General features: G+C 63.0%; 4 protein-coding genes and 2 non-coding genes across 8 annotated transcripts; 4 read left to right on the forward strand and 2 right to left on the reverse strand.

Moving 5' to 3' along the window:
• Positions 1-112: 112 nt before the first annotated feature.
• On the forward strand, positions 113-5520 carry SHFL (shiftless antiviral inhibitor of ribosomal frameshifting). Its single transcript, XM_044752245.2, has 8 exons — positions 113-440; positions 906-1029; positions 1222-1271; positions 2678-2716; positions 2869-3018; positions 3463-3566; positions 3662-3816; positions 4386-5520. The coding sequence occupies exons 1-8, from the start codon at positions 420-422 to the stop codon at positions 4607-4609; spliced, it is 867 nt and encodes a 288-aa protein (XP_044608180.1). The 5' UTR covers positions 113-419; the 3' UTR covers positions 4610-5520.
• ANGPTL6 (angiopoietin like 6) lies at positions 4886-14531 on the reverse strand. Of its 2 annotated transcripts, none has more exons than XM_070491978.1 (8): positions 14393-14531; positions 10567-10671; positions 8326-8390; positions 7508-8090; positions 6728-6905; positions 5987-6174; positions 5637-5907; positions 4886-5076 (listed from the first exon to the last, which is right to left on the reverse strand). In XM_070491978.1, the coding sequence occupies exons 4-8, from the start codon at positions 8081-8083 to the stop codon at positions 4886-4888; spliced, it is 1404 nt and encodes a 467-aa protein (XP_070348079.1). In that variant the 5' UTR covers positions 8084-8090; positions 8326-8390; positions 10567-10671; positions 14393-14531. The 2 variants fall into 2 exon arrangements, with proteins under 2 accessions (XP_070348079.1, XP_044608177.2); XM_044752242.2 differs by lacking the exon at positions 14393-14531 and adding an exon at positions 11709-11812.
• P2RY11 (purinergic receptor P2Y11) lies at positions 12901-19580 on the forward strand. Of its 2 annotated transcripts, XM_044752244.2 has the most exons (13): positions 12901-13032; positions 13131-13301; positions 13697-13798; positions 13991-14041; positions 14131-14301; positions 14988-15064; positions 15253-15360; positions 15463-15586; positions 15668-15746; positions 15868-15997; positions 16078-16238; positions 16321-16407; positions 18240-19579. In XM_044752244.2, the coding sequence occupies exons 1-13, from the start codon at positions 13015-13017 to the stop codon at positions 19337-19339; spliced, it is 2379 nt and encodes a 792-aa protein (XP_044608179.1). In that variant the 5' UTR covers positions 12901-13014; the 3' UTR covers positions 19340-19579. The 2 variants fall into 2 exon arrangements, with proteins under 2 accessions (XP_044608179.1, XP_044608178.1); XM_044752243.2 differs by lacking the exons at positions 12901-13032; positions 13131-13301; positions 13697-13798; ... (7 more) ...; positions 16078-16238; positions 16321-16407 and adding an exon at positions 16907-17048 and having other exon boundaries at positions 18240-19580.
• LOC123279223 (small nucleolar RNA SNORD105) lies at positions 13841-13927 on the forward strand. Its single transcript, XR_006517140.1, has one exon. It is a non-coding gene; the product is annotated as a small nucleolar RNA SNORD105 (small nucleolar RNA).
• On the forward strand, positions 15104-15183 carry LOC123279176 (small nucleolar RNA U105B). The gene has a single exon (XR_006517095.1). It is a non-coding gene; the product is annotated as a small nucleolar RNA U105B (small nucleolar RNA).
• Positions 19579-23715, reverse strand: EIF3G (eukaryotic translation initiation factor 3 subunit G). The gene is made up of 11 exons (XM_014857588.3): positions 23607-23715; positions 23424-23470; positions 22871-22954; positions 22666-22754; positions 22463-22522; positions 21585-21689; positions 21307-21496; positions 20326-20433; positions 20091-20227; positions 19901-20007; positions 19579-19706 (listed from the first exon to the last, which is right to left on the reverse strand). Exons 1-11 carry the CDS (start codon positions 23624-23626, stop codon positions 19691-19693), a joined length of 963 nt encoding a protein of 320 aa, XP_014713074.1. The 5' UTR covers positions 23627-23715; the 3' UTR covers positions 19579-19690.
• Positions 23716-24088: the final 373 nt, after the last annotated feature.

Raw genomic sequence — 24088 nt, forward strand, 5'->3', positions numbered from 1 at the left:
GGCGAGGAACGTGGGCAGCGCGAGGTGGGGGGGCGCGGAGACTCGCCGCGGCCTTCCGATGCGGCCCCGCCCCCACGAGGGACGTGAAGACGCGGACCCCGCGCAGCGTGGGGACATGTGACCGACTGCAGAGGCCGCGCCGCCTCCCGCGCCCCAGGTCTGCGCGCTCCGCCGCAGGGTGCAGACCCCGGGCGCCTGCCCGGGCTCGGGGCGCAACAGCAGAGGCGGAGCCAGGGCGGAGCCAGCGCGCCCCGTCGCCCCCAGGAATCGAAAGCGAAACAGGGGCCGGGAGGAAGGGCGGAGCCGGCCGCAGGCCCCGCCCCCTGCCCTGCGCGGCGGCCGGACCGACGGGCGCGCCCAGGTAGGGGGCCGCCGCGCGCGCAGTGCGGACCCTCGCGGGGACCTGCGCCGCCGCCACCATGTCTCAGGAAGGTGTGGAGGTAGGAGATGGCTCCAGCTGGGCCGGGGGCCCGCGAGAGGCGCCGGGGAGGGGCCGGGGGCGCCGAGGGGGCTTCGCAGTTCCTGGGCGCTCCATCCACAGCCCGGACGGTGCTCCGGGATGGCGCTCGCCCCCATCGGAAAGCAGAGTGACCGCCACCTCCCCCAGAGCGAAATGCGGCCTCCTCGAGGAAGAACGGGGGCTGCAGGGTCAAGGGTCAGAGGCCATGGGTTACCTGGCTGGCCTCGTCCCTTAGCCTGGGACGCGCGCCCTGGTCCACTCCCTCCCCCAATGGCCTGCGGGGACTTTGGCTTTTTCCAGGAAATGCCACAGAGGGATGGAGGGGGGCGGGGGCGGACGCCAAAATCAAGGGTCAAGTTCGGGCCAGGAGAAGGATGCCTAGAGATGGGGGAGGGGCTGTCGCTCGTCTCCTTGCCCCAACGGAGCCCCCCTGTCCACACCCCAGCTGGAGAAGAGCGTCCGGCGCCTCCGGGAGAAGTTTCACGGGAAGGTTTCCTCCAAGAAGGCGGGGACTCTGATGAGGAAATTTGGCAGCGACCACACCGGCGTGGGGCGCTCCATCGTGTACGGTGAGCGGGCGGGGGTCCCCGGGCTGGGGCGGGGGGGGGGGGGGGGAGCGCGGAGGGGGTGTGGTCTGTGCTGAAGGTGGGAAGAGGCCCTGAGATCTCCTCTCGGGGAGGGTCTGGTTGGGGCCCTGGGGACCCTGAGACTCCCACAAGATCCCGCAAGGGCCCTCCACCTACGCTTACTCTCCCCACCAGGGGTGAAGCAGAAGGACGGACAGGAACTGAGCAATGACCTGGATGCCCAGGTAACATGCCCCACTCCCCTCCCAGGACGGGCTGACAGGGCAAGGGGAACGGAGGGGACCCGGCCCCGCCATGGTGAGCCCCCTCTGTGCGCTCTGGGTCCGCAACTCATGGTCCAACCTCATCCACTTGTTCACCTCTCAGTCATGTGTCTGCCTGGGGAGCCCACAAACAGTAGGCGCTTGTGACATGCCGACTGCATGAAATGAGGAAGAGAGACAGGAAATGAGGCAGTGAGACGAATCAGGATTAATGGCATCGTAGAGGAATCCTGGAAGTCAGGGAAGGCTTCCTCAAGGAGGTGGCGCCAGCTCTTCAAGGCTGGGGAGGCGTGATCCTGAGGGACATGAGGTCGGGAAGGGTCTTCTTGGAGGAGGAAATGGCGTGAGCAAAGGAACACACAGACGGGTGGGATGAGCAGGAGATGGGGGAGGAGAGAGGGGCAGAGGAGCCCATGTGTTGAATGAATGAATGAATGAATGAATGAATGAAAGGCTTTGAGGCACAGGTGCAACATGGCCACTTTGCCCCTTCATGACTTTGGGAACTGGTGGATGTGGATTTCGCCTGCCTGGACAGCGGCCCTGTATAGGATTGTTACATAGTATAATCAAGTATCATACTATTTACATTTATACATAGACAGAGTATGATAAAAATAACAGCAAGGAGTAACATTGATCGAGCACTTCCCTGGGGGCAGGACGCGGGGAATTTGACCTGTTGACTGATTTCATTGCCACAGCGACCCCAGGAGATGGGTCCTGTTATTTATGATGTCCGTTTGACAGACGAGGAAACTGAGGCACAGAGTGACGAAGTCACTCGGCAGGTTCACGCAGCGCGCAGGTGCAGCTGGAATTTGAACCGCAGCCACCTGGAGTCAGAGCCTGGGCCCCGAGATGCCCCTCCTTAGGGACCCAGAAGGAGTGGTTTGGCCACGCCCCCACAGCGGGAAGTGATGGAGCCAGGATTGTGAGGGGGTTCTCTGAATCCAGGGCCCAAGCCCTTAGCTTCAGGCAGTATGGGCTCAAAGAGGCGGCTGCTCACAATGCCAAGTGTGTGGTGTTGGCGGGCAGGAAGGGAGCATGGGGTCCAGGCATGTCCTGCCATGCCCACTTTGGGGGGGATCTCTTCCGGCTCTGGGCCTCAGTTTCCCCGTCTGAGCAATGAGGTGAATAGGTGTGCCCACCTCTCAGGGCTGCTGTAAGGACAACTGAGGTCATGCACCTGGCTCTTAATTCGGGTGCTGCTCAACCAGCTCCTGGTGAGTTAGGAACACCTCACTGCTGGGGGGCCAAGACCCTGCCCCGCCTCGACCCTGTCCAGGAGCCCTGCCCCCAATAAACAAGGATGAAAAGAGACCCGAGCCACCTTCCCAGCTTCTGCCCCTGGTGTCTCCACCCAGGACCCCCCAGAGGACATGAAGCAGGACCAGGACATCCAGGTGAGTCCAGGGTGTGGGACAGGGGAGGTGGACCGGGGGGACGAGAGCGAGGGGCATCCTGGGGCAGGAGGGAGCGTGCCTGTAGGGAAAGGATGGCTGCCGTGTACGTTTGGGGTGACCGCCCTGTCGTCGTCCCCTCCCTCATCCTGCAGGCGGTGGCGACCTCCCTCCTGCCGCTGACGGAAGCCAACCTGCGCATGTTCCAGCGCGCTCAGGAGGACCTCATCCCCGCCGTGGACCGCCAGTTCGCCTGCTCTTCCTGTGACCATGTCTGGTGGCGCCGCGTGCCCCAGCGGAAGGAGGTGACGGCCCAGCCCCGGACCTTGATTCTGTCCCGAACTCCACTCGCACGCCCCTCCTCCGTGTCTGCACCCCCGCCCTCAGAACATCAGCCTCTGAGAGCCCACCCCTGACGTCCACGCTCAGAGCCCCAACCCCAAGCCCCGAGCTGGACTCAGGACCTTCCACAGGAGCAGCTCAGCCCTGACCCCAGACTCCCCCGCTTGACAGCGACCCCCGCCATCAAACCTCAACCCCAGATCTGGCTTCTGAGCCCCGATCAGCGCTGTGCTTCTGGTGCGCGCTTCACAACCACCTCGTACCCCAGACTGGCAGCATTGGCCAATTTCCATGGTGCAAATATTCCCACTGGGGCCAGTATCCAGCCGGTATTCCCACGGTGGCCAGGATCAGGCGACCAGGGTCCACCTCTGCCCGCCAGCCTGCTCCCCTCTCCACGCCCCCAGGTGTCCCGCTGCAGGAAGTGCCGGAAGCGCTATGACCCGGTGCCCTGCGACAAGATGTGGGGCGTGGCGGAGTTCCACTGCCCCAAGTGTCGGCACAACTTCCGGTGAGGATGCAGACACCCCCACCCCAGCCTCGGCCCCGCCCCGCCTCCACCCAGCCTCGCTTTTGGACCCTCACACCCCGCTCGCCCATCCCCAGGGGCTGGGCACAGATGGGGTCCCCGTCCCCCTGCTACGGCTGCGGCTTCCCCGTGTTTCCGACACGGATCCTCCCTCCGCGCGGGGACCGGGACGTGGATCGCCGCAGCACGCACACCCACTCCTGCTCGGCCGCTGACTGCTACAACCGGCGAGGTGAGCGCCTGGTGCGTCCCCGGGGCCCCCGCCACCCTGGGCAGTCTCCTTGGCCTTGACTCCTGGGCCGTCCATCTCTGGAGCCTTAAGCACCAAAGTCTCCGCCTGCGTATTCCTCGTGCCTCCCGAGGCCTCAGTCCCCCTGGCCACTTCATCTCCCGGGGCATCAGCCCCTCCTGGCACGTCTCCCGTGCTCCCCCAGGCTCCGTGGCCTCCTACGCCAGGTGACCCTGGACCCCTGCCCCTCCTCGCACCCACCTCCTGTGGCATCAGCCACCTTCCATGGTCTGGCTCATGAGGCTGTGGTTTCACTCCAGTGGCCCCCACCCCAGTGTCCCCGTGGCCTCTGCCCCTGTGGTCTCTGTGTTCTTGGCTCCTGGAGCCTCAGGTGACACATATGTCTTTGGGTCGCCTGTGGCTTCCACCCTTGTCACTTTCACCTTGGAATTTCCCGTAGCTGTGGTGGCCTCAGCCTCACCCTCCCCAGAGGCCCCCGTGGCCACAGCCCCCTTGCCCTCCGAGTCTCCTGTGGCCTCGAGCCCTGTGACCTCCGAACCTCTCCCTCCCAGAGCCCCACGTGCCCGGGACGTCCTGCGCGCACCCCAAGAGCCGGAAGCAGAACCACCTACCCAAAGTCCTGCACCCCAGCAACCCCCACATCAGCAGCGGCTCCACTGTGGCCACCTGCCTGAGCCAGGGGGACCTGGTGGAAGACCTGGACAACCTCATTCTGGAGGACCTGCAGGAGGAGGAGGAGGAGGAGGAGGAGGAGGAGGGCGGGCACAGGGACTGACCTTCCCAGGGGCAGAGGCAAACAGACACGCTCTGTGGATCTTTTGTGTTGTTATAAAATGTGCGCTCAAACCGAGATCGAGATGCCCTTGGGGAGCCCTTGGGGTCTGAGATGTTGGCAGGGGGATTCCGGGGGCCCGTTTTCAGGGCCCTGGGGAGCTGAGCCACAGCAGGAAGGTCTGTGGGACATGGCCCGCAGGGAGCCACGGAGGAGGTGTGGCCAGCACCACTGGGGCTCCTGCTGACATATGTCCCAGGGGGACAGACGGGCCGATGGTCACAGCCTCAGGGGCCGGATCAGCATGGCAGCCTTCTTGAGAGAGTAAGCGCCACCACGAAACTCGGCCCAGTAGACGCCGTCCTGGTAGCGGCTGCGGTAGTGGCCACCCCGGTGCCAGACACCGTTGAGGTTGGAGTGGGCACAGGCATGGTACCACCAGCCTCCCCGTTGGTACAGGGCGCAGTTACCTGAGGGGAGAGAGAGTCCATGTCCTCTTACCAGAATAAAAGCCTCCACCAGCACCTCACTGGTACAAGGCTTTTGCCAGGCATTCTCCTGGCTGTTCCCACTCTTATTGAATATAAGCCCTGATTTTCTATCTCCTCACTAGAATAAGAGCCCTGGCCCTTACTTTCTTTTACAGAGTAATAGCCTGGATTCCTTCCCTATCCCCTTACTGAAGTACAAGTCACACCTCTTCCACCCTTTCTGCAAACTAGGAGCTCTACTTTTCATTCTGTTATCAGGGGGAAAAAATCTTCTCTACTTTCTTTTTAGAATAAGAGTTCTAGCTCTCACTCCCTACCTTTCACCAGAACAGGAATCCTGACTCTTTTGAGAAGGAATTGCCTCATTAGAGAAGGAATCTGGGCTCCCCATCCCCTCACCAGAATAAAAGTCCTGTCCTCTCATCTCTTGCTTACCCTGATCATTACCAGAGGGAAGTCTTCCCCCACTCCCTTTCATTCCCTCCCTAGGAGTCCCACCTCCCCTACCCTCTCTCCACCAGAATAAGAGCTCGCCTTACCAGAATAGGAGTCTCGGTCCCTATCCACGGTGCTGAAAGGCTTGTCATTGTGCCAGGAGAGAGAGTCTCCAGCGTCTCCATGGTACTGGCCAAGCCGGAGACGGTAGTGGTCGCTCTCAGGCTCCAGGGAGAAACCGTCATAGCGGGCACGGGCCCCACGGCCCCCCCAGTCCTCCAGGAGCACCAGTAGCTCATGGTCCCCACGGCTGGTCAGCTGATGCACAGGTTCAAGGCCCAGCCAATATTCCCCATCAGGCTGCCCAAAGCCCGCCTGGCAGGACAGCAAGGTCAGGAGGTCAGAAGCGGGTCCCCTTCACTGCCCAGCCCAGCCCCTGCTCCCCTGCACCCACCTTGTAGTGCTGCCAGGTAGTGAAGAAGTTGACAGAGCCATCTTGTCGCCTCTGGATCACAGTCCAGCCTCCACCCTCCAGCTGTTGCTCGCACCATGCTGACACCACATGCCGGCCTAGTCGCAGCTCATACACTCCGCTCCGCTCGTGGCCTGCCCTGTGGGCCTCTGCACAATCCCGCCATGGGCCTGTGGGCACAGAGATGTGGGGGAAGCACAGCCTGGACCAACCAACCCCTTACTGGAGTAAGAGTCCTGATTCTCATTGGTCCCCTCACCAGAATAGCAGTCCTGCCTCTCCCATTTCCCCACCAGAATAAGAGCCACAATACCCATTTCCTTGCCTGAGTAAGACTCTAAGTCATTCTCTCACTAGAGAAAATGTGGAGCCTGGAGTTTTTAAATCCTGGTTCTATGGTCTCCTCACCAGAATAGAAGTCCTGAACACAGTACTTGGAACCAGTTCAAATTTGCACCAAAGTCGTAGTCCTAAATTCCCTGTCCCCTCATCAAAGTAAGAGTACCTTCCTCCGATTTTCATACCGTAGCAAGAATTTTGATCCTTATCAGAATAAGAGCCATATCTCCTTGTTCCATCACCAGATTAAAAGCATCTTTTCCACCAGTCCCCTCACCATGAGGGGAATCTGCCCTTAAAATCCTGGCTCCTGTTTCCCTCTCCTCATGCTGCACTGGGCATCCTTGGGCTCCTACACCCCCAACAACCCTGCCCTCATCTTACCCGCTGGCTTGGTGGGGACAGCAGGGTGCCCTGCAGGCAGAGGAGAGGCCAAGGGCCTCTGCTGTCTCAGGGTCTGGTCTCTTTGGGGTTCTGGGGCTGGAACTAGCCTCCTGCTGGTGTCATTGGTGCCACCCACCAGACTGACCGGAACCACAGGCACCAGGGGTGGTGGCAGGACCTGGGGTGACCAAGAACGTCAGATGTGGCTGCACTAGCCCCCAGCCCAGGAGGCTCTGAGCTCCTAAACCTCCCAGCATCCAGATGGGCGGGAGATCAGGCAGGGGCATGGACCGGATGCTCCCAAGAGCCCCAGCTGTCAAGAGCAGACAGAGCTGGCCTTAAACTCTTGCTCTGGTGTTCACAGCTTAACCCATCTGTGTCTCCAACTCCTTTTCTGTAAAAGGAGGGCTAACGAGCACCTCCAACAATGAGTATGAACTTACGGACGCCTCCCAACCGCCCTGTATCCAGAATAAAATGGCAGGAGTAGAAACAGCCACACAGGGTCTCTGTGTATATTACATAACACCCCGATCACGTGGGTCTTGGTCTTTATCTACATACTAACATGCTTGATTACAGGACCCTATGAATATTCATGGGCAGGGGATAAGTAAAGCCTTTCAAGCAGCCACCAGTCGCGTTTTGACCCAAATGAGTTACGGGAGGAGAGGCAGGGATCCAGCGTGGGGAGCTGTGGGGCTTTCAGAACTGCGGTGACGAGCTCAGGGGCCGGCGGGAGGCCCAGCTTGCACACGGGGCGGGGGGCTTCGGGGTTACCTGCTGCTGGCCGCCCGAGCCCCCCGGGCACAGGCGCTCCAGGCGGGCGATCAGGCCGCTCTGCCGGCTCACCAGCTGCGCCAGCTCGCGGAACTGCACGTCCAGCTGGTGGAAGCGCGCGGCGGCGCGCTGCGCCTCGGCCGACGCGTTGAGCACGCGCTCCCCGAGCAGCGCCAGGGCGGCCGCAGGCTCCGCCCCCGGGCCCGGCCCCGCCCCCGGGCCCGCCTCGTGCTGCAGCTGCGCGCGCAGCTGGCCCAGGCGCGCGCTCAGGCCTCGGCTCTCCTTGCGCAGCGCGCGCACCTCGCCGGCCACGGCGCCGTCGGCCGCCGCCAGGCGCTGGAGCTCGCGCAGCAGCTCCTCGTGGCGGCCCAGGCGCATGCGCAGCGCCGCCACCTCGCTGGCGTTGGCGGCGTCGGGCGCGGGGCGCGCGGCCGTGGGGCCGCTCCAGCACACGGCGCCCGTGAACTTCTGCGGCGGCAGCACGAAGGTGTAGGTGCAGCGCGGGGCGGCCGCGCACGCGCACCACGCGCCCAGCACGAGCAGCGGCGGCAGCGCGCGCAGGCCGGGCGGGCCCATGCTGGACCTGCGGGCGGAGGGCGCGCGGGAAGCGGGGCACCCGGGGACCCGACCCGAGCCGTCGGCGCCCCCGCGGCGGGGCGCGCGTCTCCACCTGCGGGGCCCGCCATCCCTTCCCCACCCCCCGAGGCTGGATAGCCCCCAATGGGATCCCCACCCCCCGCCGATCCAGCGAGTTCCAGGCGCCCCGTGGGGCAGCGTGTCTCGCGCCTTCTTGCAATGAGCATGCAGTGAGCGCTTACTGTGTGCCGGCCTCAGTTCTAGGCGCCGGGAATACGGTCGAGAGCAAAACACGCAAATCTCTGCCCTGGGGGGCAAGGAACAAAATGAATACGGTTAGAATTAGGAGTGCATTCGATGGTGCTCTGTGCAAAAGAAAACAGGAAAACAGCAGAGGGGCATCCGTGCAGGGGCCGTTGGAGAGGAGGGGAGAGCTCCCGGAGGAGGGGACATTTTGAACAGACTTGAAGGAGGTGAAGGAGGGAGTCATGGGGGAGAAGAGCGTCCCCAGCAGGGGGAGCGGCAAGTGCAAAGGCCCTGAGGCTGGACCATGCCTGATGCATTAAAGCAACCTCTGGAGGCTGGAGCAGAACAGGGGGAGAACGGGTGGGAGGGGGTGAGGTGGGGTGAGGGGCAAGTCTCACTAACTCAGTCCTGTAGTGGACACCCCGTCCGTCACGTCCCCATCTCTCACGTCCCAGAGTCATCCATGTCTCCTCTTTCTTTGCGACAGATCCAACCCATCAGCCAGGCCTGTCTGCGCTTCTGTTTAGACCCTGAATTCTTGCGCGTCCCCCATCCTCGCCCCTTCCCACGATCCCAGCTCAAGACACCATCTGATTTCCTTACAGCAGCTGCCTCCCAGGTCTCCAGTCGTCCATCCTCAGCCTCTGGGCTGTCCCCCAACAGAGGCCAGAGGACGCCTGTGAACACCCAAGTCAGTCATGTCCCTCTGCTCAGAACCCCCGTGGCTCCCACCTCACTCAGAGGAGAAGATCAAGTCCTCCCACAGCCCACAAGGCCCTGCATGCTCTGCCTGGGCTCCTCCCTGCCCTCACCTCCTCACTCACTCTGCTCCAGGCACCCTCCAGCCTCAGGGCCTTTGCACAGCTGTTTCTGCCCCGAATTTTAACAGGGCTCCCTCTCTGTCCTTATTTGGGTCACAGCTCAGCTGTCCCCTCCTCAGAAGCCTCCCTGACCACCCCATTTAGAGCAGTACCTCGCAGGGAACCCCTTTCCAGTCGGTCTTTCCCATTTTAGCATGGATCGCTCTGAAATTGCCTTGTTTATTTGCCATTGTTTATGATCGGAATTCCTCTAGCGACATGTCAGCTCCCAGAGTCTGAGTCTGGGTTTTTTTGCTGCTCTGTCCCCAGCGCCTGTAACGGTGCTGGTGTCACACACATGCCCACAACACCCACATGCCCCACGTCTGTGGTGCCCAGCTGTTCCCCAGCTATTCCAGGTGTCTTTGCTCGAGGCTGTGTACCTGTGGCCGCTGCCCCTGCAGCCCTGCAGGGTCCACACACAGGCCCCCCCGGCTTTGCTCCCTGGAGTTCACACTCGCAGCCTCTCAGACGGGGACACACGTGCGTTTCATGTGTCCACACGTCGCCCCCATCTGCACCAAGTTCCACGATGTCCAAACCCACACGTCCTGGTGGCCACAGAGGCTCACGTCCCACGGTCTTCACGTCACACACACTGCCTCAGTCACACATTCAACCAACACTCCTGGAGCCCCTATTGTGTGCTGGGAGCTGTTCCCGGCGATGGGGACACAGCTGTGACCAACACAACAAAGTCCCTGCCTTCATGAGCTGACATCCTCGTTGGGAAAACACGGTGGTAGGTCAGTGCTTAGGGGAAAAGTCTGGCAGGGATGGAGGTGGGAGTCCCGGGCTAGGGGGAGCATTTTTGAATAGAGGGGTCGGGCCTCAGTGAGAAGACGACACTTGATGGAGGACCTGAAGGAAGAGAGAGAAGGGGAAGAGCATTCCAGACAGAAGGAACAGCAAGTGCAAAGGCCCTGAGGTCAGAGCTTGCTGGACAGCAGGGAGGTGTGTGAGGCTGGAACAGAGTGAGGCAGAGAGCAGGAGGTGGGGAGGACAGGGAAGGGATGGGACAGAGTGTGCAGGGCCTTATGGGCCTTGAAGAGGACTTGGGGTTTTACTTTGAGTTATGTGGGAGCCAGGGAGGGGTCTGAGCTGGAAAAAGAAGGGCATATTCATGGCTGTACTCACACACCAAGCGGGAGCTCCCAAGGGCGGAGCAAGGGTCTCTCCTTGCCCCTCCTGAAGACACCAGGTCCCCCACAACAGGGATGAGCCAGACCCCCCCAGAGGTAGGGTATGCGTAACACCCTCTGCCTTCCAGGATCTCAGCCTGGGGTGAGGAGGAGGCCTGGGGAGCCCCTGAGCCAAGCCAGGGCCCAACGGACAGAATGAGCCTTCACCAGCCCTCCCGCCCTCCCGCCCTCTCACCTCTCACACTCAAGCCCCGGAGTCCGGCAGGCTCAAAGCAGGCTCAAGACGTCCGAGGAGGAGCCGAGGGTCCAGCAGGGCCTCTGCGCTGGGCAAGGGGAGAGGCTGGTGGGAGAGCAGAAGGGAGAAGGCTTGGTACCCACCCCCTGCCCCCAGAGCCTGGGACTAGAGCCACAAGGCTAAGCCCAGCATCCCCAACTGTAAATATTTAGCATTTCCCGCGTGAGAACTGAGGCAGAATTGCCAGACCCCCCTGCCCAGGCCGCCAGAGCCCGATAGGACAGGTCAGTGGCCCGGACATTCCCGACAATGGAGCACAGAGCGTGGGAGGCTGCAGGCCCCGGAGGCCGGGGCGGGGGGGTGGGGGGGGGGTCCCAGCCTGAGAGCCAGACACATGCACTCACCCCAGAGAACAACATCAAACACCAGCTGCCCCGGCCATGTGTCAGGCACGGCTCTAAACTCATTACACCTTTTATTTCATTTAGTCCTTGCAACCCGAGCTGTCTTCTGTTGTAGCCTCATTTGACAGCAGAGGAAAGCAAGCCTCAGAGAGGGTGAGCAACTTGCCCGCGGTCACAGAGCCAGAAAAGGTTGGCCATGGGATTCAGGCCGGGTAGTTTGGCTCCAGAACTCACACATGTATACCACAACGGTCACACCCTGCTGTATGTGCTAACAGTGTAGACACAAAGACACGCAGACGGACACCCGATGAGCCATGCAAACCACTGCACAGAGCTGCCAAGACAGATGGACTGTGTGTGTCCGTGGATTTGCCTAGCACACGCACGTAGAAAGACACAACTGGAAATAACACAGATTTGGGCAGCGCATGTGTGTGTAAAATGTGGTCACACACATACATACACCACGACTTAAAAGAAAATAAGCCTGTGGGCTGAGCGTGTCTGTATCTGTGTGTCAGACACGTCCACAGCCAGGTACCCGAGGTCACACACAGGCAAGACAAAGACAAGAACCAGGGACACAGTGAGATCCTGACACGCGCCCACCCGCCACAGCGTGTATGTTTTCATTCATCTCCCCCCCACACTGTCACATCCTCGCACAGCTCACACAGGGACAGAAACAGGCAGAATAACCACACAGTCATTTTGAGGAGGGACAAAGCGACTCACATAGACGCCCGGAGCCCAGAGACCTGTATGAAGGCCTCGCCGACCAGCAGACGCAGACTCCCCACTTCCTACCGTCCTGAACCCGTAACCCGAGTGGACTCCCGGGCTGAGAGAGGAAATGGTCGGCCCGGATCTGAGAGAGGCTGCCAGGCTGGGCTCCCGGCCTGGGCTGGGGCCCCCCACACCGGGCCCCTCGGCCCCCCACCCGCAGCCCCCTCCGGCTCCCCCCATTGGCAGGAGAGAGAGAAGAAACCTCTTAAGTCAACAGACAGGGGCTGATGGAAGGGAGAGAGAGTCGGAGAGACAGAGAAGGGGAGAGACGTGGGGGAGATGGGCAGAGACATGGGGAGTCAGGGAGAGAGATGAGAAGAGAGAAATGGAGATGGAGACAGAGAGAGGAGAACGGTGGAAACTGACGGGGGATGAAAGGGACAATTGACGGTAGTGACAAAGTTGGGGGAGAGGGAGACAAAGACGGGGAGAAGACAGGGATGGGGAGGGAGACACAGACTGGCGGGGGGGGGGCGGAGAATTGGGCAGGGGAAGCAGATGGGGGAGGGGAGGTAAATGGCAGAAGGAAACAGATGGGCCAGGGAGAGAGATGTTGGGGGGCATCCCTTCCCCCCACCCCAGGGTTCTGGGGAAGAAGCCAGGGGCCTGAGGCCAAGATTGGGGCCTTGAGCGGAAACCGGGAGGGGGTGAATTATGCACGAAGCGCCCGCCTTGCCCTGAGTTTCCAGAAGGTGATGTGGAGTTTCCATCCCTCAGCCCGTCCGCAGACAGGGCCCCCGGGGAGGACAGCTGGCCCTCAGTAGCTGGAGGCTCACGTGAGTAACTGCCACGCGCCACCCCCTTCTCTGGTTGCTCCCCAGGTGCCCGGTGCCAGGGTGCCAAGCACTGTGCATACATCATCTCCCTTAATTCGCAGGTCAGGGGGAAATGATTATCATCCACACTTTAGATATTTTAGGAGCCTGGGAATGGAGACAGTGGTTCTCAAAATGGCACAGCGGGTGGAAGTGGCCGAAGCGGGATTCGAACTCGCGGCTCGTTTGTCCAAAGCCCGCGCGGGCGCCCCGAGCCGAGCGGCCCCGCCCCGGTTTCCATAGAAACAGGCACCAGGTGTCTCCATAGCAACCTTCCCAAAGATTTCCCACCCTATCGCTGCCCGCCATCAGCTGCGCATGCTCGCCTGATGACATCACCACACAGCGCCGCTTGAAGTACTCCCCCTGCCGGCGCCGGAAGTGAGCGGCGCGGCGCCGGAAGTGGCCGGGAGAGGCTGCCTCGTGGAGGAGACGGCAGCATGGGGCAGTCGGGGCGGGTGAGGCGAGGCGGCCGGGGGCCGGGGGGGGTGCGGGCGGCGCGGGCGGGGGCCCGGTGGAGGCCGCGGCGCTCACCGCTCGCCTGTCGCCCCCGCAGTCCCGGCACCAGAAGCGCGCGCGCGCCCAGGCGCAGCTCCGCAATCTCGAGGCCTACGCCGCGCAGCCGCACTCGTTCGTGTTCGCCCGGGGCCGCGCGGGTCGCGGCGTCCGGCAGCTCAGCCTGGACCTGCGGCGCGTCATGGAACCGCTCACCGCCACCCGCTTGCAGGTCCGCACCCCCCGGCCCGCCTCCCTGGCTGGAGACAGGGACCCTTCCGAGGACCAGCGTCCCTGCTCTCAGGGCTTTGCAGCGAGGCCACGCCGATGAACGCGCGCGGCCTGGGGCTCGGCTGGGTGCCTGAGGCCGGTGGTTAAGCTGGGTTGGAAACTCGGATTCTCAGAGGCCTGGAGCAAGTTCCTTAACCTCGCTGGGCCTCCGTTGGCTCAGCTGCAAAATGGGGCGATGCGCAGTAGCCAAGGGACAGAGGCAGTGCTCGAGATCAAGTCTCATTGGCCCTAAAGGCCAAGGGGCTAGACGCAAGAAGGGACGTAACAGCTTAAGCTGAGGGCCTTTGTCCGACAAGGGGATATCTGAGCCTTGCTTTTTCTTTCTGTAACTTACAGGTCCGGAAGAAAAACTCTCTGAAGGATTGCGTGGCAGTGGCTGGGCCCCTTGGGGTCACACACTTCCTGATCTTAAGCAAAACAGAGACCAATATCTACTTTGTGAGTGGATGCCCACACCCCTCGTCTCCCCTACGCCCTCCTCCCCCAGCTCTGGTGATGAACCCACGTGCCTCTGAGCTGTCGTGATTTTGGCTTCAAAGTAAACGCTCTGAAGAGATGGGGCAGAAGTTCCCATGCCCCTGCTCCCTAGCTGGAGGCCTGGACCCTCACTGATTCTTTCTCCTCCTGTAGAAGCTGATGCGCCTCCCAGGAGGCCCCACCTTGACCTTCAGGATCAACAAGGTGAGGACCGTGTGGGGCAGGAGCTGGGTGTGGGGGTGGCGCCGGCCACGTGTGCTTGGCCATCGCCCACTCCTTGCCCTGCCCTGCAGTACACACTGGTGCGTGACGTGGTCTCCTCGCTGCGCCGGCACCGCATGCACGAGCAGCAGTTCACCCACGCGCCCCTTCTGGTGCTCAACAGCTTTGGTCCCCACGGCATGCACGTGAAACTCATGGCCACCATGTTCCAGAACCTGTTCCCCTCCATCAACGTGCACAAGGTGGGCTGGGCCTGGTGTGATGTCAGGTGAGGGTGGATGGGGCAGGCAGCAGGTGCCACACGGGCCCTGGGGGCGATCGCACAGTCCTTACCTCCCGTCACTGAGGCTGAGAGCTCAAGCCCTGAGGCCGCATCTCACTCGTACGATCTGGGACACTGGGCAGGAGGCTCCCCCATGCGCTGCCTTTCCATCCAGCAGGTGGGAAACGATGCCAGCAGTGCGTTATTTTCTGAGCGTGCGTTGAGTACTGGTCTTGGCAGTGGAGCGAGTGTTGTTAGAGCTCCATTTGACGCGGAGTAAAGCAGGTTGGCGGAGGTGAAGTCACTAGGCTCAAGTTAGATACACGGGGGCAGGACAGGATGTTGTCATCTCTCTGGCCCCAGAGCCCAGCTCCTAACCCCTGGCACCAGGGGGTCTCCAACATGGCTTGTTAGGTGCTGATTATCAGGGAGCCTGGTGTGGGTGGCCTCAGTGGGCCTGGCACCCAGGATTTGAGCCAGCGCCCCGGGCACTTCATGGACGCCAGTCACAGCCCCATCAGTCCCCACGGTGCTAACAGCATTCTGTTTCCCCTTGGTGGGGTTTCTGGAGTGTGGCTGTGGCCAGGCTGTGGCCTGGGCTCCCACACGCACTGAGGCCCGTGGGCAGCTCCCATGGTGCCACGGCCCCTCTTGGGTCCTGTCCAGGTGAATCTGAACACCATCAAGCGCTGCCTTCTCATCAACTACAACCCCGACTCTCAGGAGCTGGATTTCCGCCACTAGTGAGTGCCCAGGAGCGGAGCGGGGGCGGAGGGGGTGGCCTCCGTGTGGCTGATGACAGCACTGCTGCTGAGACTCTGTGACTGCTCAGTGTCAAAGTAAACGCTCTGACGCACCGTGGAAAGGGTCGGGGGGTGGAGCCGACCCCATGACCCCTGACCCCCCTGCTTGCTCACTCTGGCCCCTGCAGCAGTATCAAAGTCGTTCCTGTGGGCGCAAGTCGTGGGATGAAGAAGCTTCTCCAGGAGAAGTTCCCCAACATGAGCCGCCTGCAGGATATCAGCGAGCTGCTGGCCACGTGAGGAGGGTGTGGGGCGTGAGACCGCCGCAGTCCAGGGGACCCCAGAGCTGTCCTGGGAGCGTGGGATCCCCTGCTGAGCCGCGTGTGTCCCCCGCATAGGGGTGCGGGGCTGTCGGAGAGTGAGGCGGAGCCAGACGGTGAGCACAATATTACAGAGCTGCCACAGGCCGTCGCGGGGCGCGGCAACATGCGGGCCCAGCAGAGCGCCGTGCGGCTTACGGAGGTGAGGCCCGGCGGCAGAGGTGGCTTCCTCTGGCAGCCCCCCCTCCAGGGAAGGACTCACTCCTGTCCTCTGTCCCTGCAGATCGGGCCTCGGATGACGCTGCAGCTCATCAAGATCCAGGAGGGTGTCGGGGAGGGGAACGTGCTGTTCCACAGTTTCGGTGAGGACGGGGCTGGTGGGCACCCGGCCTGGGCTCTGAGGCCTGTAAAGGTGGCTCGCAAGGTGTGGCGCACCCACCTGGGTCTTGGTGAAGATCTTGGGGTCCATCTCTTCCTGCTCAGTGCACAAGACCGAGGAGGAGCTACAGGCCATCCTGGCAGCCAAGGAGGAGAAGCTGCGGCTCAAGGCCCAGCGGCAGGATCAGCAGGCCCGGAACGTCCAGCGCAAGCGGGAGCAGCGAGAGGCCCACAGGCGAGCGGCTGCTGGCCGGGTGGGTGCGGCCCGGGCCCGGGTGCAGCTGCCATGCTGACTGACTGATGCCCGTCTTCCAGGAAGAAGAGCCTGGCGGGCATCAAGCGGGCACGTGCCGATGGGGACAGTGATGCGGAGGACCCCGGGGCCCCCCCCGAAGAAGAGGGGGCCGGCCAGCGGGAGGAGGAGGAGGATGAAGCCGAGTACTTTCGCCAGGCAGTGGGCGAGGAGCCTGATGAGGGTGTGTGGTGGAGGTCGACACAGCCGGGCACCATGGGCCTGTGCCTGTGCCCCCGTGACCCTGACACGAGCTTTCCCCGCAGACATGTTCCCAACGGCAGCCAAGCGGAGACGGCCCGCTGGGCACCCAGGCAAAAAGCAGCAGGGAAAACAGCGGAGGCTGGACCGAGGCAGTGACCGGAGGCCACTGAAGGCCAAGGGCAGAGCCCAGGTGGCCCAGGCCAAGCTGGGACCCGGAGGAGCCACCCGGACCCACGGGCGAGGCCGAGCGCGGCCACCTAAGAGGGCAGCCTGAGCCCCAGTGGCGGACGGAACGCCCCAGATTGGGGCCCGAGAGGCGCTCCCTGGTTCCCCCGGCCTCCAGGGCCAGCCTTCGGTTTCCTTTCATAAAGGAGCTGTGTCCCCACCCCCCTAATAAACTGACCTTCTGGGAGTCTGAGTCTGTGCTGGCGATGGGGGACCTGGAGGCCCACTGGGGGAACCGAGACGGCTGGGGCTGCAGCCCCTGGGAGGGGGACATGGTTTCTGCCCCAGACCTGGCTGCGGCATGCTGGCCCTGGTCTGCCGTGCCTCGGGGTCCTGGGCCCCTCCCCACTCCCCCTGACCGAGCTGAGGGGTGCGAGCAATGAGGAAGGAAGCGCAGTGGCGGCAAGGGTGCTGCTCTGACTGGCTCTGCTGGCTGAGGTTGGAGTGGGGCAGGGCGGGGCCAGGCCAGGCGCGCCGCCACCACTACTCGGTGGGGAGGGACCCGCAGAGCGTGGGCAGCGGACTCAGCGGCCGGGTGTGCAGGCCATGGCAGCCACCATCCCAGGTGAGATCCAGGGCCCAGGACCCTGCAGTCAGCCTGGGGCCGGGGCTGGGGGCACATGGTGGAGGCAGCCACACCCCGGAGGTGGAGGGGAGGTGGGTTAGCACCCGGGGCTGGACGGGGACTAGAAGCCTAGAGCAGAGGGGACAGGTAGGCAGCCGGCGAGAGCAGGAAGCAGTGGGGCGGGCAGGGCTGCGTGCACCTTGCCCGGGGCTGGCGGCCAGCCTGCTGGACAGGCCGAGAGGAGGCCATCAGATGAGAGAGCTGAGGCAGGGGTGTGTGAGAGGGAACCGTCCCCAGGGCTCTGCTTGCTCACACTATTGGCCCAGGAGCTGGGACTCCCTGCCCTCAGGAGGCGACCTGGAAATTTGTCTCGTGGTGATCAGGTGGAGACACACAGAGAAGGCGGCCTGGAGGGACCGAGGGGGACAGTCCCAGTGTTCAGGTGGTCAGAGCAGGCCTCTCAGGGCCAGAGACCAGAAGGACTTGAGGGACGGGGAGACTCTTAAGGTTATCAGCAGCAGGTGACTCTGGCAAAGGGAACGAACCAGCAATGCAAAGGCCCAGAGGCAGGTGTGCCTTAAGAGGAAGCCCAGTAACTAGTGTGGGAAGGACAGAGAATGAGTCACAGGGAGCTGAAGATGAGACATACTGGGGGAGGGATAGCATAGCTCCTGCAGGGCCCCCTGAGGTGAGGTGGGGAGGGCTGCGAGCAGAGGAATGTGCCCAGTCAGGTGCTCACAGGCGCCCTCTGGAGGCTGTGGGGGGAACAGACTGGTGAGGGTCGGGGCCCGGACTTGGCCGGCACTCAGGAGCTGACCAGTTCTGAGGAAGAAGATAGACTTGCTGGTGGATCGCACCTGGAGGAGAACTGCAGGGGGGCCGGGGACGCCCCTGGGCTCCCGCTCCTCCACGTGCATCCCACAAAGGCAGTGAGCGGCTCCCTGAGTCTCGCCCCGGCTGGCCCTCGGGGTGCAAGGCCCAGAGAGACCCTAGTAGATGAAGCTGAGTGAGGGACTCTGGCCTGAGTCTGTCTAGGAAGGAGCTGAGGCTGGCGCCCCTCCTGGGTGCGGCGCGGCCCCATGGCTCATGCAGGCCCAGCACACATGGGTGTGTGGTGCCAGCGACAGGCACTGAGGCAGCAGACAGAGCACGCAGAGGGCCAGGGCTCACTGGGTGCCTCTCCCCCCACAGGTGCCACACCCTGCCCAGCCAACTTCTCGGTGGTGGCCGCCCGCACCCTCAACCACTTCCAGGAGGGCTTTCTGTGGCCCCTCCTGGTGGCTGAGTTCCTGGTGGCTGTGGCCGGCAACATCCTGGCCCTCTACCGCTTTGGCACCCGGGAGCAGCGCCCGTGGCACCCGGCCGTGGTCTTCTCGGCCCAGCTGGCCGTCAGCGACCTGCTCTACGCGCTGACACTGCCCCCGCTGGCTGCCTACTTCTACCCGCCCAAACACTGGCGCTACGGGGAGGCCGCCTGCCGCCTGGAGCGCTTCTTCTTCATCTGCAACCTGCTGGGGAGCGTCATCTTCGTCACCTGCATCAGCATCAACCGCTACATGGGCATCGTGCACCCCTTCTTCACCCGCAGCCACCTGCGGCCCAAGCACGCGTGGGCCATCAGCGCGGCCGGCTGGGTGCTGGCGGCCCTGCTGGCCGCCCCCACGCTCAGCTTCTCGCACCTCAAGAAGCCACAGCAGGAAGGCAAGTGCACGGTGGAGCAGCCCGGGGCCTGCATCAAGTGCCTGGGGACGGCGGACGACAGCCAGCTTGAGGCCTACAGGATCTACAGCCTGGTGATGGCGGCCCTGGGCGGCGCCCTGCCGCTGCTGCTCACGCTGGGGGCCTACGGAGCCCTCGGGCGCGCCGTGCTGCGCAGCCCGGGCATGACGGTGGCCGAGAAGCTGCGCGTGGCCATGCTGGTGGCCAGCGGTGTGGCGCTCTACGCCAGCTCCTATGTGCCCTACCACGTCACGCGGGTGCTCAACGTGTACGCCCGGCAGCGCTGGGTAGCCAGCTGCCCGGGCTTCACAGACGCGGCCCAGGCTGAGCAGGCGCTGGATCTGGGGGCCTACGTGGGCTACCAGGTCATGCGGGGCCTCATGCCCCTGGCCATCTGCATCCACCCGCTGCTCTACATGGCCGTGGCTCCCAGCTTGGGCTGCCACCACCAAGGCTGCCTCGGCTGCAAGGGTGGCCAGACCCCAGAGGACGCTGAGAGCTCAAGCCAAGGCCTGGCCCTCAAGGAAACAGCCACCCCCAAAACCTCGGGGCCCCAGTCCCCTGAGCCATGACCTGGCCTTTCTTGAGCCTCCGCCTCACCACAAGGCGCGGGGACATGGCACAACAGGGGCTGAGGGGACAGCAGGCCCCTGGCCATCACTTCCTCCCACAAAGAAAGGCCTGCGGTGGGACCAGCAAGTACCCAGGCCGGAGGGGCAGAAGTTTGTGCCCAAGCAGACCAGGCGGGGGAGGGGGAGGGCTGGCCCACCCGCCACAGGGCAAGTGACATCCACAAATAAATGGGACAGCATAGGGTGACTGGAGCTTTTATTGCCCTTGGAGCCCCCTGCCCTGGGAAGCCGCCTCTGTCACCGCAGGGTCCTGGCGCCCGGGGCCCAGCAGCAGCAGACGTGGCAGCTGGCTCAGTTGGTGGATGGCCTAGAGAGGGACACAGGGTGGGGAGGACGGCAGGTGTGAGGGCTTCGGACCCCGGAGAGAATCCCAAGACCCCCTCGCCACACGCAGCCGGGGCCTCTGGGGGGGGGGCAGGCAAGCCAGCGTGGTGGCACAGGGCACATGTGGCCAGACTGGCCCAGCCGAGGGGGAGGGGCAGAGGAGGGCAGGGGTCTTACTTGGCCCACTCCACATTGAGGATGAGGTGGTCGTAGCCGAAGCCAGACACCCCGGCGATGGCACGCGCGGCGTCCTCACGGCGGTGGAAGCTGATGAAGGCGAAGCCCTGGGGAGGGGGTGGGGTCAGGGGCGCTCAGGGAACAGCCAGGACACAAGCCCCCTCCTCCGCCCCCACGGCTGCCAGCCCACCTTGGACTGGCCAGTGGTCTTGTCCTTCGCCAGGTAGATGCGGGAGATGGAGCCGAAGGGCCGGAAGAGCTCCTGCAGGTCAGTCTCACGAGTGTCCTCTGATAGATTGGTGACGCGGATGGTGGCATTGTCGTCGGCTGGAGGGGCAAAGAGAGGCGGCTGTGAGGGGCAGGCTGTGCCCGGGCCGTGCCCAGGGGATAATGACGGGGTGCCAGAGGCATCCCCGCCACCTCACCTCTGCGGTTGGGCTGCATGGACTCCCCGCGGCGGCTGGCCCCATCCCGCAGGCTCGGTGGCACGTACTTCCCTGTCTTGTTCTGGGTGGCTTGCACCGGCTCCAGCTCTGGGGACCAAAAGCACAGTCAGGCCAGGCACAGACAGCGGGACCCACCTGCCCCCGGATGCGTGGGCTCCAGCCCCCACCCAGCCCCAGTAGTCTGTCAAGCCACAGGCATCCGGCTGGTCCAAGAGCCGATGGCCACAATGACATAATTGTCACATCCAGGAAGCCAACAGTGAAGGCTGAGTGAGCACCTATGGGGTAGACGCGGTCTGAGGCACCCACAGGGCTGAGAGCTGGAGTAACGCCCAGCCTCACAACACACAGGAACAGATGCGGGGACAGGGATGGTCCCCGGTCCCCCACGCACAAGCCATGGTGGAGAGCTGTCCAGACACAAACTCGCCATCAGCAAATCCCACTAAAGGACACGGACTGCAGTCACACGTGTGAGTCTGCTCAGAGATGTGCACGCACACGCACACACACAGTGCAGCAGCTGCATCCACGGCAGACAGACACAGCACACTCAGGACAGTCAGAGTCAGGAGGAGAGTCCCAGCCCACAAGTCGCACACACACAGGGTGGCCACCCCCAACCATGGGCAGTGTGGTTACACACACGGGCGTGCACACGAGCCAGCGGTTCTCGCAGACCCGAGGAGACAGGCTATGTCACCAGCAGCCACAGCAACCACCCAGCCCATCTCTCTCTCACACAGCACGACCGTGGCCACAGCCCTGACTCGAGGTGCTGACGCTGCTGCGTGGGAGATGACAGGTGTGATGCTCACCACCCCGTTCACAGACAGCAAGTGACAATGAAGGACTATCCCAAGGGTGCACAGTTCCTGCTCCGACACACACACACACACACACACACACACACACACACACACACACACAGCATGCCAACTGCATTCCCGGCCCGGGCACCTCCGGGCAGCTTCTCCTTCTCGCCCGTGGACAGGCCCAGCTGCTCGGCCAGCTCCTTCTGCATGGGCCCCAGCGTGTCCTTGTAGGGGCAGCGGGTGGTCCAGTGGTCGCCCTTGCAGATGCGGCAGGACACAATCTTCTGGCCCTTGAGCTTGTTCATCGGGTCCTCCTCCTCCTGGCAGTTCAGGTCCTGGTGGGGCAGGCGGGGGCAGCTCAGGGGGGCTGCCACACCCCTGCTGCCACCCTGGCCGCCAGCCCCGCCTTGTTGCCCCACCTACCTCTTTGCTAGTGATAAATGTCATGGACACATCATCGCTGACTGTGGTGGTGGCCACATTGGGCCCCGGTGGGTCAAACTCTGAGTTCCCGAACTTCTTCCAGTTCTGGGCTCAGGGCGGGATAATGGACAAGTCAGGGCAGGTGGGACCCCCCCCACTGGCAGCCCAGACCTACTATAGCCCCTTTCAGGATGCCTGGGCCTTCAACTGCCTCCTCCACCATCCCCAAATGCCTCACTTAGTGGTGACGACGAGAATTCCTGTTTCCTGAGTGTGTGCGAGGCCCTGGCGGGGCCGTGTGGGGCAGCCCTCAGCCCCAAGTCCCAGATGAGAGGACCGAGGCTCAGGGGAAATGGTTCCACAGACAACAACTCCTGGGGGTGCCGTGCAGGCGGTGGACCAGCTCCCACTAGGGAGCGGTGGACAGGGCTCCCCCACACTTCGAGGGGCCTTGAGCTAAACAACCTGAGCATCAGCTTCCTCCCCGACAAAAAGGGGACAACGCTCCCCGCCTCCCGGGCCTGCTATGAGGACTGAATGAGAACGCAGCAAATCAAAGCATTTGGGTCGGGCACAGAGAAAGTAGGCAAATAACGGGGCCAGAGGTATTTACTGCTGTCGCCTCTGCTGTGACCATCTTAGGGGAGGACTTGGCTCTATTCCTCCTGGCAGATAAGCCAAGAGGACTAAGAATGAACCCTGTCCACTCCTGTACCCCTGGACTGTTCAGGGCCCCCAGAGAGTACAAACACCCCTAGGCCCCAGTTATGCTCCAGCAAGACAGGTACGAACCCCACTTCTAAAAATAAAGGCATGAGCAAAAAGGAGTCCTGAGTCAGTCCTGGGGGAGCCCCAGGACAAGGGGAGCAGGGTCTCACCTTCCTCCTTGCAACAGCCTTCGAGGCCTTCCGGGTCTCAATTCGGAAGGTGCGGACGATCTGTGGAAGGGAGGGGAGAGGGTCCGGCTTCAAGGCTCCTGGGGCCAGGGGATCTTCCCCACCAACCCACCCAACACACATCTCCCACTCCTGGCCCGAGTGCCCCAAAGCACAAGGGCACCCGCCTCCTCCCACAGCCTCACCTTGAACTTCTTGCCGTCCTCATCTATCTTGTACTCGGTCACTGTCTTGATGTTCCCGTTGATGACTTCCTTGGGAGGCGGCAGTGGAGCTGGGAGGGGGGAAGAGGGGAGGGGAACTGAGCCTTAGTGATGGGGACCAGGCAGGAATACGGCTGAGGGGAGAAGCAGCCCAGGATGGGGTGGAGGTTGCCCACCGGTCACTCACCTCCTGGCAGGAGCTCAGGTTCCGGGCTGGTGTCCCCAGTAGCTAGAGGGATCCCCTTTAGAAGCTCGCTGGTGACACATTTGTCTGCGAGAAGGAGTGGGAGGAGGAGGGGTCAGCTGGAGGGGCGGAGCTGCCAAGCTGAAATGGGCGGACTCTGGGGAGGATGCTCACACTAGGAGCTGAGGAAGGCTGGAGCAAGGGCAGAGGGCTGGCCGGGAAGTGCCCGGGGACAGCCGGGGGGGAACACGGAGCTGGCTGTAGTAACCTCCAGCAATGGCAAGGATGGGGGGGGTCCCTGGCACGAAGGCAGGCTGTGACAACTGCGTCCCCGGAGCAGGGGAGCAGCTGTGAGGACTCGGGCGGTGGCCAGGAAGGAAGAGGGACTGGCCAGGGAGCATCTGGAACGGGCGACAGGCTGGCCCAGAGGAGGACGGCGCGGGGCAAGGGCCGGCCGTGGGGGGACAATGCGGGGTCGGATGGCGGTGCCGGGAGCAGGCGGCAGTGACCGGGCGGGGCGCTGGCTGAGAGGCCCCGGGGCCACCGGCGAACTCACCGTCCTCTCCCTCCTCCTCCACCTGGTCGGCCCAGCTGGGCTTCGAACTGCGGGGACAAGCGCGACGGGGAGGGCGGGGTCAGCGAGGCCCGGCTCCCGCGGCCTCGGGGCGCCCAGGCTCCGCCAGAACCCCCAGAGCCCCCAAACCGACCCCCCAGGCCCCCTCCGCGACCCCCGACTCACTCAAAGTCTCCGGTCGGCATCGCAAACGCTGCTCCACGCAGCCCAAGCCCGGGCCAGAGACCGGAACTGAGGGGAGAACGAGACTTCCGGTGCCGCCGCCTAGAGCAGCCCGGCCGCGGCGCCCGCAGCGCCCCCTGCGGACGGAGGTGGAGGCGCCAGCCGTGCGCGCGGCTGGGCGGTGGTACCCACGTAGGACGCGGAGCAGAGGCGCATCCCAGGGCTTATTCCGTATACCTTTAAAAATATTTTTTTTAACTAATAATTACGATGAAGCTCACTTATTGAGCGCTTGCCGTATGCCAGGAACTGTGAGGAGGAAATTTTCTTTTCCACTTTGCCGCTGAAGAAGGCAAGGCTACTCTTCCTTGTCTGGGAAGAGCGTTCCTAATCGGATGATCAAGATGTCAGGTGCCCCCTCAACCGTTCTCCCTCCTTTTCTTAGTAACATTTTTGGCTCTCTGATTTTATCTTTTCCATTTCCT

This window comes from Equus asinus, chromosome 20 (assembly GCF_041296235.1).
Source record: "Equus asinus isolate D_3611 breed Donkey chromosome 20, EquAss-T2T_v2, whole genome shotgun sequence".
Taxonomy (NCBI): domain Eukaryota; kingdom Metazoa; phylum Chordata; class Mammalia; order Perissodactyla; family Equidae; genus Equus; species Equus asinus.

Bases quoted from the DNA above. Each gene is read 5' to 3' on its own strand.
- SHFL (XM_044752245.2), top strand. From the start codon at position 420: ATGTCTCAGGAAGGTGTGGAG. The intron at 3,019-3,462 runs GTGACGGCCCAG...CCACGCCCCCAG, and splicing joins GCGTGCCCCAGCGGAAGGAG to GTGTCCCGCTGCAGGAAGTG. The intron at 3,567-3,661 runs GTGAGGATGCAG...GCCCATCCCCAG, and splicing joins AAGTGTCGGCACAACTTCCG to GGGCTGGGCACAGATGGGGT.
- ANGPTL6 (XM_070491978.1), bottom strand. From the start codon at position 8,083: ATGGGCCCGCCCGGCCTGCGCGCGCTGCCGCCGCTGCTCGTGCTGGGC. The intron at 6,175-6,727 runs GTAAGATGAGGG...CTGTGCCCACAG, and splicing joins TGTCCCCACCAAGCCAGCGG to GCCCATGGCGGGATTGTGCA. The intron at 5,908-5,986 runs GTGGGTGCAGGG...CTGTCCTGCCAG, and splicing joins CTACCTGGCAGCACTACAAG to GCGGGCTTTGGGCAGCCTGA.
- P2RY11 (XM_044752244.2), top strand. The intron at 15,361-15,462 runs GTGAGGAGGGTG...TCCCCCGCATAG, and splicing joins ATCAGCGAGCTGCTGGCCAC to GGGTGCGGGGCTGTCGGAGA. The intron at 15,747-15,867 runs GTGAGGACGGGG...CTTCCTGCTCAG, and splicing joins CGTGCTGTTCCACAGTTTCG to TGCACAAGACCGAGGAGGAG.
- EIF3G (XM_014857588.3), bottom strand. From the start codon at position 23,626: ATGCCGACCGGAGACTTTGA. The intron at 22,955-23,423 runs GTGAGTTCGCCG...TCCTTCTCGCAG, and splicing joins GGAGGAGGAGGGAGAGGACG to ACAAATGTGTCACCAGCGAG. The intron at 20,434-21,306 runs GTGCCCGGGCCG...TTTGGTCCCCAG, and splicing joins GAAGGAGAAGCTGCCCGGAG to AGCTGGAGCCGGTGCAAGCC.